Source organism: Nelumbo lutea, chromosome 5 (assembly GCF_056320005.1).
Source record: "Nelumbo lutea isolate HS-2025 chromosome 5, American lotus-T2T, whole genome shotgun sequence".
Classification (NCBI taxonomy): domain Eukaryota; kingdom Viridiplantae; phylum Streptophyta; class Magnoliopsida; order Proteales; family Nelumbonaceae; genus Nelumbo; species Nelumbo lutea.
Genome location: NC_142688.1, coordinates 16,893,568 through 16,906,772, shown reverse-complemented (window position 1 = coordinate 16,906,772; position 13,205 = coordinate 16,893,568). Strand labels below are relative to the sequence as shown.

Genomic DNA, 13,205 nt, shown 5'->3' with positions numbered 1-13,205 from the left:
TGGCTCTGCTTAAAACCCATCTATTGAACTACCAAGTGAAACCTGCTAAACCAAGCTCTCGGAGATTACTTTAGACCATACAAAGATTTCTTCAATTTGCAAACTTTCTGTTCACTTCCCTTAGCACAGAAACCAGGGGGTTGAGTCATATACATTTCCTCTTCCAAATCACCATTCAGGAAGGCATTCTTTATGTCAAGTTGGTGAAGCTCCCAATCAAGATTTGTAGCTAGAGACAGGAGAACCCGAACAGAGTTCATTTTTGCAATCGGGGAAAAAGTCTCGGCATAATCAACTCCATGCACCTGTGTGAAACCTTTTTCAACTAGCCGAGCTTTGTACCTTTCCACGGACCCATCTGCCTTATGCTTTATAGAGAAGGCCCATTTGCACCCTACAAGTTCCTTTCCCTTAGGAAGATCTACCAGTTCCCACGTGCCATTCTTGTGGAGAGCATTGATCTCTTCTTTCATTACATCTGTCCACTCAGGGACAAGTAAGGCCTCCGCAACACTCTTGGGAAGGGGAACACTATCAATGGAAGATAGAAAAGCACGAAAAGAAGATGAGACATTCTCATAGGACAAAAACTGAGATATACGGTGATGTGTGGGCATGATCTGACACCCTTCCTTTTTGCAATAGGGAGGTTCATATCACAACTTGAAGTGTCAATATCAATAGGTTCAAGAACATCAACTGGAACAATAGTACCTAGGTGGGCTGAAGGATCCAACCCATGAGATTTTAATGGCATTGATGGCATGGTTTCTAGTGGCTCTATGGCAATTGAACTATGTTGGCCTTGATTTTTGTAGCATAATCTCCGAAAGACACGAAATGGAGGAGGGTCAAGAATAGAGGGCAACAAAACTTGAGTTTGACTCTGTTTCTCCTCAACTCTACCCTCCCCTTGAGGAGAAACAGGAAAATAGGGAACATCTTCAAAGAAAGAGACATCCATAGAGACAAAGTATTTTTTAGACATAGGATCAAAACAACGATAACCTTTGTGAGGAAGGGGATAACCAAGAAAAATGCACACAAGAGCTTTGGGATCAAGCTTACCATGAGTAGGAGAGAGATCATGAACAAAACAGTTACATCCAAAGACCCGCATAGGGATAGGAAACAGAGGAGATTTAGGAAAAAGGAACTTATGAGTGGACCTATATTCCAATACCCAAGATGGTGTTCTATTGATGACATAGGCAGCAGTTAGAACAACATCTACCCAAAATCATTTTAGGACATTCATCTGTAACATTAATCCTCGAGCAACTTCAAGGAGATTCAATTTTTTCTTTCTGCAACCCCATTTTGTTGTGGGGTTCTGGCACATGAGCTCCTGTGTTAAGAAGCACAAGATGCAAAGAAATCTATAAGGTCTCCATGGAAATATTCGTTGGCATTATCTGATTGAAAGATTCGGATCTCGGATTGAAACTGGGTGTAAACCATACGTTGAAAGTCTTTCACAATTTTAGGGACTTCCTCCCATGAATGCATAGGACAAACCCAAGTGTAGCGAGAGAAGTCATCAACAAAGGAAATAAAATACTTGTAACCATTCTCAGTTGGAATATAGGCCCCCACACATCTAAATACACAATGTTAAAAGGAAATTTTGATCTTTTATTACGTAGAGGGAATGAGGTTCTACAATGTTTACTCAATTGATACACTTGACACTGAAAATCACTAGCAGACAAAGACTTAAACAACTCTGGAAACAAAAACTTCAAAAGACTCAAAAGACACATGGCCCAAACGATGGTGCCACAAAATAATCTGACTCTTACTCAATAGACTCAAAGACTCTGAAACTGTAAGATCGACTTTGTTTTCTAACACGTAGAGACCATCCACCATGTTTCCTCTACCAATCGTCCTCCCGATAGCCAAATCCTGAAAAACACAAGAATGTGAAAGAAAGGTTACTGAGCAATTCAAGGCATGAATAATACTACTAATGGATAACAAATTAATAGGTAACTTTGGAACATGTAGGACATTAGATAAGGAGAGGCCAAAAGGCAAAGATATAGATCATTGACCAACAATGGAGGAGAAGGATCCATCTGCTAGCCTCACTTTATCTCTTCCAGAGAGAAGAGAATATGTTTGAAACAAGGTTGACTTACCAGTCATGTGGTTGGATGCACTGAAATCAATAATCCATGAGGATTTTGGGTTATCAGTAGACACATGGAAAGCCGAGGCAGAATTACCTAAAGAGGAGGCAAAAAAAAGTAGGTGCAGGTCCAGAATCAGCATTGCGGAGAGCCCTACCATATTGCTCTAAGTGGTCACAGAAGAAATTGATAATATCTTCCTTTGGGTCAGAACAAGGAAGGCAGCCCTAAGAAGTACTCTGATGTTCATGAGATGCTAAGTGAGCCGAAGTAAACTTCTTCTGGTATGGCTTCTTGCTTGGTTCTTGTGTTGATTTCTTACCCAATTCCTGTGCCCATTTCGGTTTCCCATTCAATTCCTAGTAGGTTTCACGGGTGTGCCTAGGTTTTTGACAATGAGTACACCACATTTTGTCTTTATCATTTGTCTTTTTCTGATTTTCCCCTTTTCTTGGTGCCCTAGTGTTACCGCTTGCAACAAGAGCAATAGTCTCCCCCTCAGGAGGATTCATGGCAAACTTCCAACTCTCTTCAGACTGAACAAGTGCATAAACCTCTTGGACAGACAGAAGATCCTTGCTGCCCAAAATCTAAACATGAATAGGTTTATACACAGGATTCAAACACAGAAGGAAAGCGAACACCCTTTGTTGTGAAACTAACTTTTTATATGCTTTAGCATCCTTTTCACTTTCCCACTCAATGTTCTGGTAATAGTCTAGTTCTTTCCAAAATGAAGTGAGGGCAGAACAATATGTCGACAAGTTCCTTTCTCCCTGCTTACATGTCGAAGACTTTGCTTGTAGTTGGTAAATTCTAGCATAATGCCTCTGCTCTGAGTAAGTTGCTTGTGCTTGGTCCCATATTTCTTTTGCTGTCTCAGCCCACATAAAATTCTGTTTGACAGATGGTAACATGGATGTCAAAAGCCAAAACATAATCATGCAATTTTCTTGGTCCCACTTATCGTATTTTGCAGTACCAGCCCTAGGTTCCTTTATTTTCCCATTAATATATCCTGCCTTACCCCCTAGTTGTGATATACAACTGCATCTCCTTAGACCAAGCCAGGTAATTCCTACCATCCAACAGGGTGATAGTCACTGCGAAATTCATGGAGTCATGACCACGACTCATTCCACTGTGATTCATGGTGGTTCCCAAAGTTGCAGACTCTTCAGCATTCATGATTTCAGTCTATACACACCCACAAGAGAAGACACAGCCCTCACTCTGAGTAATTTACAATCAGAACCCAACTTCTGCTGATATGTTGGTCACCTGAACACTCTCACAGGTGTAACAGATCCCCCAAGGCTAATATTAGCCACAAACATCAGTAAACAGCTGCTGTACCAGTCAGCCGAACCAGGTCACTCATGACCTACAAATTTCTTCACAAGAAAAAGGGTTTTCTGGATCATCCAACCCACAAAGAGATTAAACCCACCTTATATCATTCGGACAAGGGCAACAGAACCTTAACCTGTTCTTGGTATCAGCACCAAGAACCAAAAAAAAAATAAGATTTACAAAGTGTCCCTGATCAGTCCGAGAGAATTCTGGGATTTCCAGTAACGAAGTATGGAACAACAGAGAAAAAAAAAACAGCTGACCTCTTAAGAAGATTCAGCCAATCATCAACAACTCCTGGAATCACTTCAGTCGAGTTTTAGCCCAGAACAGACAAAAGAGATGCAGCCGAACAGTTCTCAGGTCCAGAACATCAGTATGTTTCCTTCGTTGAAGAAGAAGAAGAAGAAGGAGACAGACGTGAGAGCCAAAAGAATCATCTGTGGCGGCAGAAGCTTTATTATTTATATGTTAGGGCGACCAAAGACAAAATAAAAAAGGAAAAGACAAAAATGTCCCTCGGCGGCATATAGTACAGATTTCATCAAACCACAAGCACGACAGTTTCCTAATCAATATCTAATATTGACTCTTGTCTTCAAGCAGAGCTTCTTGAGTAATATTGACTCAACTTATGGTTAGGATTAATAGGAACAGGTGCAGGGTTTGAACCTCCCCTCTACCCAATTTACCGGCTTCCTTAAGTGAATTCAAGATATACTTACATCGACACATAAAGATTCTCTTCTTGAACCAAGCAACAATTATACTTAAGAAATATTTCATCTATCTAAGATTTTTACTCTCAAACTGAGCAACTAGGAACTTTTAACCAAACAATCTCAATTGGATATTTCATATACCTACAACATCATCCATACAAACAATCAAGGTTATTGATGTAGTACAAGCCTTCTACAACAATAGAGGATATAGTAGATCAATTGGTACAGATATTTGAGCATCCCAAAGTTACTAAAACATAATAACATATAAAAGGAGGAACCAGTGGCTGCACGCAGATTTAGAAACTGAAGTTTCAAAATTTAGAGTTTCTAAACCGGCTATTATTTTCTTAAAGGAGTTTTCTATTATTTTCGAAGGTATATAATCAGTAGTTAATCTAACTATTAGTTTGAGTCAACTACTATTTTGCTAAGTTTCTATTTCCTGGGTTTCTATCTAGGAGTTTCTGTGACTAATTAGGAGTCAATTGCAGTTTCGCTTTACCAAACTTCTATTTCACTCAAAGCTTTGAAGTGTTCTATATATACATGTAAATCTGTCAACAACAGCAGGATTGAATGAGTTAATTTTTCTTCTCTTTAGCTGTTCTTTTTCTCTTCTTTAAATCATTGTTGGAGAAACAGTGATTTCATCTCTCTTTGTGAGTTGTGATCTTCTAGTAACTCTTTACTACTGGAAGGAAACCAGAAAATATTCTCTGGATTTTCCACTAGATTTAGGGCATACTTTGCTGAATTTTGAAGCAAGGATACCCATCAATCTTGCCTTCTATCAACTAGCCCTAAATTAGCTAAACACAAACTCCTCTCTTTTGATAAAAGGGTATGATTTTCGTGTGACTTGTTTAATCTAATATGTTAACACCCTAAAACCTTTTCAATCCATGTTCTACATGAATGTTTTATCCACAGATTGACTTCTTTAAGCAGAATACCTTCTAGTCATTACCTAGAATACAAAGTCCAGGTGGAAGCAACATATAGACCTCTTCTTGAAGATCCCATTATGAAAGCACCATTGACATCTAAACTCATACAATCACCAACGGAAATAAGTAGCAAGACAAGGTAGTACTCTAACCAACATGTTCTTGCTACTAGTGCAAAAGTCTTTTGATAGTTAAACTTATTAGATACAACCCTTAGCCACCAGCCTAGCTTTATACCTCTTATTTGATCTACCCACCTTATATTTTACAGTGTAACCCATTTGCAACCAACTAGTTCCTTGCCTTCAAGATGTTTCAACTAGCTCCCAAATTTGAGTTTTCAATAAAGCATTAATTTCTAGTTTTATGGCCTCATTCCACTCAGGATTAGACATAGCATCATGATTATTGAAAGAACAAAGGAAATTATTGTTGAACAAAAACAAGTTAAACCATATGAGTATCATCAATATGGGTTAGCAAATTCAAATTTCTTTACAAGATTTAGAATTTATAAGAAATATGAATACTAGATAACAAAATAACACATCAATTACCTCTGCAATAAATGACGATTTGGCTCTGGAAATGTATTATATATTGCTTCCCGCATCGCATCAACTCTAAGTCCACGCTCAACTCCTAATCAGCATTGCAGATTTACCAAAAATAAGAAGCAAGAAAACAACATGAATACTGTCCAATAAAATATAATCCAGGGATGAAGCATCTTTTTTTGTTAATTTCTCTTCTGAACTGTCAACAAGTAAAATTTTACTAAACTGCAAATTATCAAAAGCACAGTCTACTTTTCCCCAAAACTAAAAGCCATGGGTGAACATTGATAAGGAAAGGCACAACGCAAGTGCACGTACAATCAAAAAATAAAAGGATTAGACTAAATTCTGTTACTGAAAGAGAAGCTACCAAATACAGTTCACTTGAAGCAACCATCCTTAGCCAAACCATTGGCCAAACAATTAAACAATCTCAGCATCCATCAAATAGAGTTTTTCATTCTGGATGCCAAAATTCCACCTTCTCCAATGTAACGATGCAGAGGTCATGGATCTTTAAATAGGTTTCACATCAATTCTATGTTCATTAAAGAGTCTCCCTCCAACTCAATCCTCTTAAAGTTTATTGAGAATCCAAATGTTACTTCTAGAGAAAGGTTAGGGCAAACACTCCAATGGTACCCCCCATAATAAGGAAAATGGTCATCTGATCATCACCTCTGAATGCTCCCCCAACACCTGATGGCTCCAGATTTCCAACCAAGCACCCATCAAAATGTGTCCTCACTACCCCTTGAAAACAGGTTGGGGGAGCCAGGGCTAGGGGTGGATTCGAACCGAGCCGAGCTGGATACTTGGCTATTCGAGCTCAGCTCGCTGAAACCGTATTAGGCTTGAGCTCGATTCAAGCTAGAAACTTGAGCTCGAGCTTGGTTCACTTCAAAGCTCGCAAGTTCGAGCTCGGCTCGACTTGAGCTCGAGTGCAAGCCAATTAAAAAATATACATATAAAAAATGTTTTTATTTTACATACAAAAAAATAAGATTTATAAAAATTACTTTGGACAAGGCCCATTCCCCCAAAGATTGTTTTTTTTTGTTGGGAAGTTTATTATTGTAAGGTTAACACCTTTGAAAACCTACAAAAGATAAGACCAAATTGGTGCTTATCCCCTAATTGGTGTGTTCTTTGTAAATCTCAGAATGAGAACTGTCACCATTTACTAATCTCTTGCTCCTTTGCTACAGTTGTATGGAATTGGATTTTTACGTTGTTTGAGTGTAGGTGGAACCTGCCATCTGATACTAGCTTGTTGTTTAGTCCGTCTATTTTTGAATGGCACACAAATAGAGGGAGAATTATGTGGAAGTGCATAAGAGCAGCTTTGTTGTGGACAGTTTGGGAAGAAAGTAACACTAGAATATTTTCTGAAAAGGAAAGGAGCTTCTCGGAAGTTAAAGAATTCAGTGGTTGAAAACTCTAAAGATCTTTGATGCATACTCTTTTGATGACCTATGGAGAAGCTGGTTAGCAATGGCTAATACTTTCACCAGGAAAGACAAACATGGGGTTGAACGGATGCCACCAAGGGAGGAGTTTATCAAGCTGAACTTTTATGGAAGTAGCCGAGGAAATCCAGGACCTTCACGCATAGGAGGAGTGCTGAGAAACAAAGATAGTAACATTATATCTTTGTACTCAGGTCCTGTGGGTGTGGGAGACTCATTAAGGGCCGAATTACTTGCTGTTGTACAAGGAATTCAGCTTGCAAATCAGCTAGGCATAGAGAATCTGATTATTGAAGGGGATTCCCAGGTGATAGTGGGTTGACCGAAGGATCCGAACACTGTGATTTGGGGTTTTAGAGATCTTCTCAAAAAGGTTAAATGGTTAACAAGGAATACGACAATCAAAGTTCAATGGGTAGGCGGATCAGCAAACTCATTGACTGATTTTGGGCTTCAGTGTCATTTCTTTTGTACTTATAATTCTATAACTAGCTTTAAAGGAAAGGTCACATCTCGTGCCATTCCTCGGGTTGCATGTAACTCTTATTTTCTGGTTTAATAAAATTTCACTCATTTATCAAAAGAAAATTATTTACTAATATACATAAAAAATAAAAATACTATATATAAAATATTTTTATATAAAATAAAAATCATTTATTATATATATTTATATGTATATGTACGTATATAATAAAAAATATTTATTTATTATACTAGGCTCGCAAGCATCACAAGCCGAGCTTTATTGAGCTCGAGCTCGACTCGATTAGCAAATGAGCCTATATTATCAAGCTCGAGCTCAGCTCAAAGCTCGGTTTAAACCGATCCAAGCCAAGCTCGAATAGCTCGTGAGAAGCTCGGCTCGTGGCCACCCCAATCCAGGGCAATAGAACTCATAATGCTACAATTTTTATTTCCAAAAGTAATTTTGTTTTTTGAAAGACACCTATTTCATCAATATGAGACCCATTTAAAGACCATTAAAGGTCTTAAATCTCAAACAAGGTTTAGAATGTCGATGCCGGTAGAAATGTGGGTTGTCCAAATATAGGAAGTGTGTTAGTAATGTCAGAAATATAGTATGGAAATATTGTAAAAATTATAGGCATGGTGGAAACATTGTAAAATATGCAAAAATATAGAATGATATTTTATGAAACGATAGAAGGAGAATAGGCACATCTTTTTAAATTATTATGTTGTTGCAAATCATTAAATAAAGCTAAGAAACTAAGGTTATAGACAAAAGAATACATTCTGAAGTTGTCCTGTAAACCTTAAGATTCAAAACTTCATGATAGAATGAGTCAAAGCAAAATTCGAACTCATAGAAAATGTAAATGGTTCTAATAGGTTAACCAAATAATCTATTATATGAACAAAAACTAATATTTAACTTCTCGTTTGAAATGAATATTGAGCTAGCTAAAAGTCGTAATCATGTAAGTTAGGTGGGCAATAAAATTGTTACTCCACATATCTACAATATTATTACCAACTTTTGTAAAAATACTATCACTTGTACTCTGCATAGTGCTAGTAGTGTTCATTGGGGAATATGTTGATTCCAATAAAATTTCACATCACTACCCATGGAAGTGGAAATGGAAATATGTCGTGGAAACTATATCTTGTACTCCACACAGTTCTGGTAGTGCTCACTGGGGAACATGTCGATTCCGATAAAATTTCGTGTCACTACCCGTGGAAATGGAAATATGTTGTGGAAATATTAGGGAAATTAGGGACTTAAACCATGTCTCAAAGGACTTTAAAGGAGAATAGTTGTTTACTGATGGACTTGAGAGGTATTTTAAAGAGAGGGGACCTAAAAAGCTCATAAGAGAAGAGGAAAGAGGGTTTCGTTCATCTCTTGTTGCTCATTGAGAAACAAATACCCTACCCATTCACATTCCCCTTAAAGATTCTTCAACCAGCATTATAGTTACTACCATCAAATTCCAAATCCCAAGGTGCTTTGTTGGTAAAGGAGTTTGCACGCGAGTGGAAAACATGACAAAGTGGAATGTGGCAACATATTTTCAGGTTTGACTGCTCATCCTTGGACAACTATCAACAGATTGAAAGGGCCTCATAGATGTTAGCTCTCCCACTTCAATGTGTCGTCAAGGGAAATAGGGCATAGTGTTGATCCACTAGGGCAATAGTCTAGTAACTTTGGACACTACTAAGACGAAACATAGAATCTTTCCGCTCATATAGTGTGAGAGAGAAAGGCTGATCTCTAGGATCAAGAATGAGATTAGGACAAAGAGATCCGGTAGTGTGAGGGTGGCTGTTGAGGAGATTGGGGGAAAGGGAAGAAAATCATATTCATTAAGTCCATTTCCTAGAGAACCCTTTGCAATTGATAGACTTATTTGAACGTGAGATGAGAGTGGCTAAGTCTCTTGGGTTATTCTTTCTTCTCTAGACTTATTGAACATGCAATAAGTCTAGAGTTTCAATTGAATTAATGTTAAATTAAGGTTGACTTGGGTTGGGTTGGTAGTGTCAATTTTCTATTGTTTGGATTCTGTTAAGAGTGTGAGGGAATTTCTGTCATTTTGTGTTTTTTTTGTATTTGGGCACCTATTCAAGGGCACCTTTGTAATTTTTCTTATGGAGAAAAGTTTCTTGGTGTGAACAGTGCCACACCAAGCATTCTCAACACTTTCTTTCTCCTTCTTCTGCTTCTTCTTCTTCTTTTCTTCTCTCTTCAACATCTCTGAACTTTACAACTTGGTATCAGGGCTCCACACGATCAAGAAAACTCTCTATTGCTGGTCGTGACTCACAGGCAGATCTGCTGATGTCAGCATGTCGCCGGTTGACGTCAGCAGCCCGTACAGTCGGCGGCATCTTCATGGGTCTTTGATGGTCACTGATTCGCCCTGATTTTAGGGGAATTTTGGTATAAGTTTCATGGTGGTTTCAAGTTGTTTTGGATTTTTCTAGAATTTTTTGGATGAAAATTGGCGAAAAATCCAGATCTGGAAGTTGGGGCTTGCATGCCCGTATGGTGGATTGGTTGCTGCTGAAACCTCTTCTGTTTAAGTCGTGGTAAAACCCAAGGACTGTAGGAAGTAGTCTTGAACTTTTTAGGGCCCTATAACTTATTTTAGGAATTTTTTTCTTCCCATATTTTGCCGCCAGTACCTATTTTTCCTAGGCTTTTTGCTGTAACTCCTGTCTAACCTTGTGGAAAAGGTTTTTGGGAGTTCAGATGTTGTTGGACTGTGGTGCTGGTGAGAAATTTTTTTTGGAGGGGCTGTGATCAATGCACTCACACAAAGACGCCCGCTTACCTACCTATGTTCTCCCAAGAAGCAATGACAATGCCGGAGGACAGATTACTACTGTAAAAATTGATGGGACAAATTTTCTTGAATGGTTTCAATCAGCCAAGCTTACAATCAGTGGAAGAGGTAAGCTCGGATTTATTACCAGTAAAGGAAGCTAAGCCAAAGCCTGAAGACCCACACTATTCCAAATGGGAGTAGGATAATCTATTGGTTACGTCATGGCTTGTATGCTCTATGCAGTCACACATCGCCCATAACTTTATGTTCCTTCCAACAGCTAAAGATATTTGGGACAGACTAATTGCAACTTATTATCAAGCGAAAAACACTGCTAGAATCTATTAGTTGCAAAGAGAAGCCCATAATATGCGACAGGGGGAGAAATCAGTGGTCATGTATTTCTCCTCCTTACAATCAATTTGGGAAGAAATTGATCATCTTGAGGCTTTGGAGTGGAAAGATCCTATTGATGCTGAACAATATAGGAAGTACATTGAAAAAACTCGAGTTTTCAATTTTCTTGCTGGGCTAAATGATGATTATGACTTCACTAGGCAGTACATCCTTAGTGCTGATATTTTTTCACTCTCCACAGCATATTCTCTTGTACAAAATGAAGAGAGTAGGAGGAATGCTATGATGCAAGTGTCTGTAGGTGAGCACACTGCTCGTGTCCACAAAGCCTAAGAAAAGTTTTAGTAAACATGAAGAGGAATTTTTGTGAATACTGTAAGAAGCCAAAGCATACCAAGGATAGATGCTAGAAACTAAATCCCCACCTGAAACCTAAGAAGTTTAAAACTGGAAAGAAAGTAAATGATCATGTTGCTACCTTCAAGTCACGATTCTCAAACTCACATGCTTGAGCGAGATCCTCCTGCTCTGGCATCTACTCATGACACCTTTGATGTGATGGAAAAATTGAGGGGCATCTTACTCCATCCTGAAAAGAGCGGGTTACCTACATCTACTAGTTCAAATGCTTCTTCTAGTGCCTTTTCAAAATCAGGTACTGCACTTGCATGTCATGTCCCACCCTCTAGCTCTTGGACAATTGACACAGGAGCCAGTGATCATATGACTGGTATGCCTTCCTACTTTACAACTTATAGACTTTTTTCAGGGAAAGATACGATTATCGTTGCCAATGGACCCTAGACCCCAATAATGGGTTTGGGTGAAGTCAAACTTACCAATAGCCTTTCTTTGAACTGTATACTCCATGTTCCACAATTGCATAGAAATCTCTTATCTGTTAGTTCTCTTACAAAGTCTCATAATTGCTTTGTAACCTTCTTTCCATCTCATTGTGTCTTTTAGGACTTGAGTACGGGGAAGACGATTGGCAGTGGACATGAATCCGATGGAGTTCATCTTCTTTTTTTTTTTGATATATGAAATAATTTTATTAAACAGCAATAGACAATAGTACAAAGTCCCCAAGGAAAGGCACAAGTTGCAACCTCTCTGGGCTAGTTAGGGTTGATGTGTCAGGGTTGATGTGTCAGTCTTTGTCTTGTCATTATGAGAAACTAAGTCAATTGAAACTGTGGCTAGACATGTTCATGGGCCGGGCCGGGCCAGGCTTTCACTCTGTATTAACAGATTTTTCTAAGGCCTGAGCCCGAGCCCGGCCCTACCATCAGGCCTACAACTTGGGCCCGAGCCTGGCCCTCATAAAAAGCCCAAAGCTCGGGCTTGGGCCCGAGCCTGAAATTTAGTCCATACCGTTACTACTGCTGAAGCGGCTGAATAGAGAAAGAGAGAGAGAGAGAGACTAATAAAGAAAGGAATAAAAATGTATATATTAAATTATAAATATATATTTCAATAAATATTATATTATTTATATATTTTATATAATATATAAAATACATATTATATATTTTATAAAATATATAATGCTGAGTCGGACCGGGCTGGGCTTGGGCCGGGCTTTTTTGGCAAATCCCGAGCCCGGCCCGAAACACAGTCGGGCTTACTGTGTTAGGCCCGAGATCAGGCCCGCAGGCCTAATTACATGACCAAGCCCGACCGGGGTGCGGACCGGGCCGAGCCAGGCCATCGGGCTACCTAGCCCATGAACAAGTCTAACTGTGGGATCATCGTCTCGGGCATGTGTCTTTTGGTTCCTTGAAGTTTTTGTTTCCTAGTTTGTTTGAGTCCTTCTCTAGTTATGGTCTACAATGTAAGTTTGTCAACTATCAAAGCAATGTAGAACAACCTTTTTTACAAGTAACAAAATAAGAAATGTTGCTTTTCATTTAATAAATACTGATGTTTGGGGACCTTATTCCATTCCATGTATGGGTGGCTACAAATATTTCATTTTCTTTATTGATGACTACTCGCGATATACTTGGTTGTATTTAATGAAGAGCCGAGATGAAGTTCCTTCAATTGTTAAAGGCTTCTTTAGTATGGTGGAGACACAATTTGAGAAGAAGATTAAGATTATTAGATCTGACAACGTCAATGAGTACTTTGAGAAGCACTTACAAACCTTCCTTGAAGAAAAAGGAGTGATTCAAAAGAGTTCTTGCCCTCATACTCCCCAACAAAATAGGGTATCGGAGAGGAAAAGCAAACATGTGATTGAAGTTGCCAAAGGCTTTTTATTCCAGATGCATGTTCCAACTCGGTTTTGGGGGGATGCTGCTCAAACAGTTGTATATCTTATTAACAAACTTCCCTCATGGACCCTGCAT

The 13,205-nt window shown here is 38.7% G+C and overlaps 1 protein-coding gene across 16 annotated transcripts in view; it reads right to left on the bottom strand.

Moving 5' to 3' along the window:
• The window catches only part of LOC148850637 (rho GTPase-activating protein REN1-like), a 123,712-nt gene that overhangs the window by 24,831 nt on the left and 85,676 nt on the right, over positions 1 to 13,205 (bottom strand). For all 16 annotated transcript variants that reach the window (XM_088944299.1, XM_088944301.1, XM_088944296.1 and 13 more), the window contains one exon: positions 5,721 to 5,805. In XM_088944299.1, coding sequence (XP_088800425.1) covers positions 5,721 to 5,805 — 85 coding nt within the window. The remainder of the gene's footprint in view (positions 1 to 5,720; positions 5,806 to 13,205) is intronic.